This window comes from Anomaloglossus baeobatrachus, chromosome 6 (assembly GCF_048569485.1).
Source record: "Anomaloglossus baeobatrachus isolate aAnoBae1 chromosome 6, aAnoBae1.hap1, whole genome shotgun sequence".
Lineage (NCBI taxonomy): Eukaryota > Metazoa > Chordata > Amphibia > Anura > Aromobatidae > Anomaloglossus > Anomaloglossus baeobatrachus.
The window spans coordinates 89,156,792-89,161,688 of record NC_134358.1 but is presented as its reverse complement, the minus strand read 5'-3'; the positions used below and the strand labels follow the sequence as shown (position 1 = coordinate 89,161,688).

At 45.4% G+C, this 4,897-nt stretch overlaps 1 protein-coding gene across 1 annotated transcript in view; it reads right to left on the bottom strand.

The window, feature by feature from the left end:
* RUNX1T1 (RUNX1 partner transcriptional co-repressor 1) overlaps positions 1-2,798 on the bottom strand; it is a 220,292-nt gene extending 217,494 nt beyond the window's left edge. Inside the window, exon 1 of the mRNA XM_075353092.1 lies at positions 1,984-2,798. Coding sequence (XP_075209207.1) covers positions 1,984-2,011 — 28 coding nt within the window. The 5' untranslated portion in view covers positions 2,012-2,798. The remainder of the gene's footprint in view (positions 1-1,983) is intronic.
* Between the last annotated feature and the right edge of the window lie 2,099 nt (positions 2,799-4,897).

Sequence of the window (4,897 nt, the reverse complement as noted above, 5' to 3'; positions counted from 1 at the left end):
ACCTTGTATAGCCTTCATCTGTCAGTCATCTCTGCTGCTCCAGGCTATGGATTGGCTCCTCTTAATATACATTGATCTCCTGGAGTTGACCCATTAATAATGTTGCAGCAGTGCATTAAGCCTTCCTCACAATGTACAGTAATGCTGGCCTCAGACACAGCTTGATTAGTAAAATGATCCAGTGTAACCAAATCTAGAGGAGCTCACACTGTCCATATGTCTGTCCAGAAGGAACATCTGCACCCACAAAATACACATTTCCCAAGCAAATTGCACCTATTGATCTGAATGAACATTTCCTGGAAAGATTTGCTGGAGCCTGAAAAACACTGGAGGAAGCTGCTTGTGTTTCCTAAGGAAATCTGCTTCCACAGCAAGGAAACTGTGCCTGACATTGTGTGTCCCACCAGGAAGCCCAGAGCCACTATCAGCCTCCCAAAGCTGCTCTGCTTATCTCTGGCCAGACTCAATCTGCTGTGCAGCAAGGCCAGATGCCTGCTCATTTCCACCACAGGATTAAAGGCTCCAGCAACAATACATAAACAGAGTTCACTGTCAGCCCATATAACAGAGCTGCACCTATCCCAGACTCAGGCACCCACAGCAAACCAGCAATCAAAGGGTCATCAGCCAAGAAGTGGAGCCCTAAAGACTACTGATCATTGCAGCTGTATAGGAGAATGCATACACTAAGGGGTCACCATCCATAAGGACCCACTCACTGAGCACCTCTCTTCTTACTATATGCTGTCATTATAGTGTTCAGTATTGTTAGCATTACTATTGCAGCTTTTCCCATGCCTTTGTGATTGTACTATGTAGTGACAATATCTTGGGTTGCTATTATCCTGTGTATGGAGTGTGATCTGCTTTCTGTCAGCCTCCACCATAGTGTATATACAGTGACTGTATACAGTAGAGGCAGAGATGGACATACATGGATACAGGGTATCATCAGGAGCCTGCAGTGTGATACTGCCTGCAGAATAGCCATAACTATATACTACAGTACAATATATACACCATATATACAATATATACATATATATCTCTCTCTATATATATATACATATATATAATATACATACCACAAATGCATAGTATATTATAATATGTTATATTTATATTGTATTAATATATTAGATTTATATATATATATATATATATATATATAAAAAAATAAATAAAAATATATATATTTTAATATATTATATATATATATAAATTCTAATATGTAATAATATAATATATATATAATCTAACATGTTATAATATACTATATATTACATGCATAATGCATTTGTGACTTGTATATATTATATATATATATATATATTATACATGTAAAAATAATATATACCATATATATGTATAGCGATACTATATACCATGTATACATTATAGATGTGTGTGTGTGTGTATGTATATATATTCACACACACACACACACGCACCATATATTACATTACAGTATATAGCGTTCAGCATATATTTTATACAGAAGTCTTTGTCCTATAACTATAAGCTGAGCCCCTTGGGTCCCACATAGGGATGCTGGTGAGCAGATTATTGGACCATACAATAGAGAACACTATAGGGCATCAATATAGGTCACCATGCAAAGCAGCCTCATTCCAACACATAATCAATCAGGACAGATCTCCATAATGTGCACATCCTATTGATCCAAAATTCAGTGGTCAACCCCTAAAGACAGAACAATGTCCACATCGCCTACAAACATGACTAAATCGCTACAATCTGCAGACTTGACGAATGTCAGATGCATCCCACCCACTAAAATATGAATGTAGTGCAATTGTATGCAGCCCATAATTGTAGGACATGGGTCCAGTCTGCTGCCCCCCATACTGTCCTGGATATGCACCCATCACCCCAATCTACAGGGCAGAGCCTGGAGGAACCAGGTGAGAGGTCTACAGCTGACTGAGAAGCTTGGAGACAAGACTTGGTGCTACTTACACTGGAAGGGGCTTGAAATTCCCACCATTCGCCACAGGCTTGTACAGTAACTGCAAATAAAAGTTCCTGTTGTCTGATGGGCAGAAGTGGAGAGATGGGAGAGGAGGAGTGCGCAAAGGAATATTAATAACCAAGGTGCTGGTGGTGGAGGAGAGGAATGCTGCAAGTCCAGATGATCCAAGTCCAAACTAAGTGAAGAACTCCAGCTGCCCTCAGCTCCTCAGCACTGGGGCAGGGGGTGGGGAGGGAGCAGGACTGGGGCTCCTCCAGACGGAGGTGACAAGATCCTGGTGTTGCAGACAAGAGTGGTCTGGAGAAGTCAGGGGTCGCTGCTGTCACTGGTGGTCTGCACTAGGCAGCAGTGCTGTGTGGCTCTGTCATGGAGGAGGAAGCAGCCTGATCTGCTCTGATCTCCAGCATAAGGCTGCAATCTCGTCTCCCCTCCTCCTCCTCCTCCTTCTCTTCTCTGTTTATTTCTCTTGCTCTCCCTGTAAAGTCAGGCAGCACACTGGCAGCAGACAGCCAGGCTCAGCTACCCAGGTGCAGGGGTGGGAGGGCTCCAGCAGTGGGAGGTGGTGGAGGTAGCAGACATCTGTGTCTTGCACAGGTCACAGGGGGTTAAGTAATGCTAACAATGGGGAGAGCACATTGCCAGTTACTTCTTTATACTCACTCTCTCCCTTGTTCTCTCCTCTCTCAGACCTGGTGGACTTGTAACATGCTCCCAAGCTGCCTGCCCTGCAGTAACCCAAGAGCAGCACTTTCCCTGGCCATCTGGCTGCAGAGCTCCTCCTGGCTGCCTCTGCCCGGGACCCATCACTGCAGACAGTGCAGCCACAATCCCAGCCTCTCTCACATGTCTCCACTAATCCCCTTCTGTTACTTCATTTTTTTTTCAGTCTGTTGTTTTTTTTTTGTTTGCATTAAGTAATGGTGATGCAGAACATAAAGAGGTGTAACTGCTCCCTACTCTCCATGTAATGTCGCTGGGGTGCCGAAGATCCCTGCTCTGCGCAAGAGGATCCCTGAAGGAAGGCTACAGCATATGGGATAACTGAAGGTGCGTATAGACCCAAGAGCATCCCTGAAGGGTATAGGAAGATGCACGGCATATGATGGTACTATAGACCCAAGAGCATCCCTGAAGGGTATAGGAAGATGCACGGCATATGATGGCACTATAGACCCAAGAGCATCCCTGAAGGGTATAGGAAGATGCACGGCATATGATGGTACTATAGACCCAAGAGCATCCCTGAAGGGTATAGGAAGATGCACGGCATATGATGGCACTATAGACCCAAGAGCATCCCTGAAGGGTATAGGAAGATGCACGGCATATGATGGTACTATAGACCCAAGAGCATCCCTGAAGGGTATAGGAAGATGCACGGCATATGATGGCACTATAGACCCAAGAGCATCCCTGAAGGGTATAGGAAGATGCACGGCATATGATGGTACTATAGACCCAAGAGCATCCCTGAAGGGTATAGGAAGATGCACGGCATATGATGGCACTATAGACCCAAGAGCATCCCTGAAGGGTATAGGAAGATGCACGGCATATGATGGCACTATAGACCCAAGAGCATCCCTGAAGGGTATAGGAAGATGCACGGCATATGATGGTACTATGGACCCAAGAGCATCCCTGAAGGGTATAGGAAGATGCACGGCATATGATGGTACTATGGACCCAAGAGCATCCCTGAAGGGTATAGGAAGATGCACGGCATATGATGGCACTATAGACCCAAGAGCATCCCTGAAGGGTATAGGAAGATGTACGGCATATGATGGTACTATAGACCCAAGAGCATCCCTGAAGGGTATAGGAAGATGCACGGCATATGATGGTACTATGGACCCAAGAGCATCCCTGAAGGGTATAGGAAGATGCACGGCATATGATGGTACTATGGACCCAAGAGCATCCCTTAAGGGTATAGGAAGATGTACGGCATATGATGGTACTATAGACCCAAGAGCATCCCTGAAGGGTATAGGAAGATGCACGGCATATGATGGTACTATGGACCCAAGAGCATCCCTGAAGGGTATAGGAAGATGCACGGCATATGATGGTACTATGGACCCAAGAGCATCCCTGAAGGGTATAGGAAGATGCACGGCATATGATGGTACTATGGACCCAAGAGCATCCCTGAAGGGTATAGGAAGATGCACGGCATATGATGGTACTATGGACCCAAGAGCATCCCTGAAGGGTATAGGAAGATGCACGGCATATGATGGTACTATGGACCCAAGAGCATCCCTGAAGGGTATAGGAAGATGCACGGCATATGATGGTACTATGGACCCAAGAGCATCCCTGAAGGGTATAGGAAGATGCACGGCATATGATGGTACTATGGACCCAAGAGCATCCCTGAAGGGTATAGGAAGATGCACGGCATATGATGGTACTATGGACCCAAGAGCATCCCTGAAGGGTATAGGAAGATGCACGGCATATGATGGTACTATAGACCCAAGAGCATCCCTGAAGGGTATAGGAAGATGCACGGCATATGATGGTACTATAGACCCAAGAGCATCCCTGAAGGGTATAGGAAGATGCACGGCATATGATGGTACTATAGACCCAAGAGCATCCCTGAAGGGTATAGGAAGATGCACGGCATATGATGGTACTATAGACCCAAGAGCATCCCTGAAGGGTATAGGAAGATGCACGGCATATGATGGTACTATAGACCCAAGAGCATCCCTGAAGGGTATAGGAAGATGCACGGCATATGATGGTACTATGGACCCAAGAGCATCCCTGAAGGGTATAGGAAGATGCACGGCATATGATGGTACTATAGACCCAAGAGCATCCCTGAAGGGTATAGGAAGATGCACGGCATATGATGGTACTATGGACCCAAGAGCATCCCTGAAG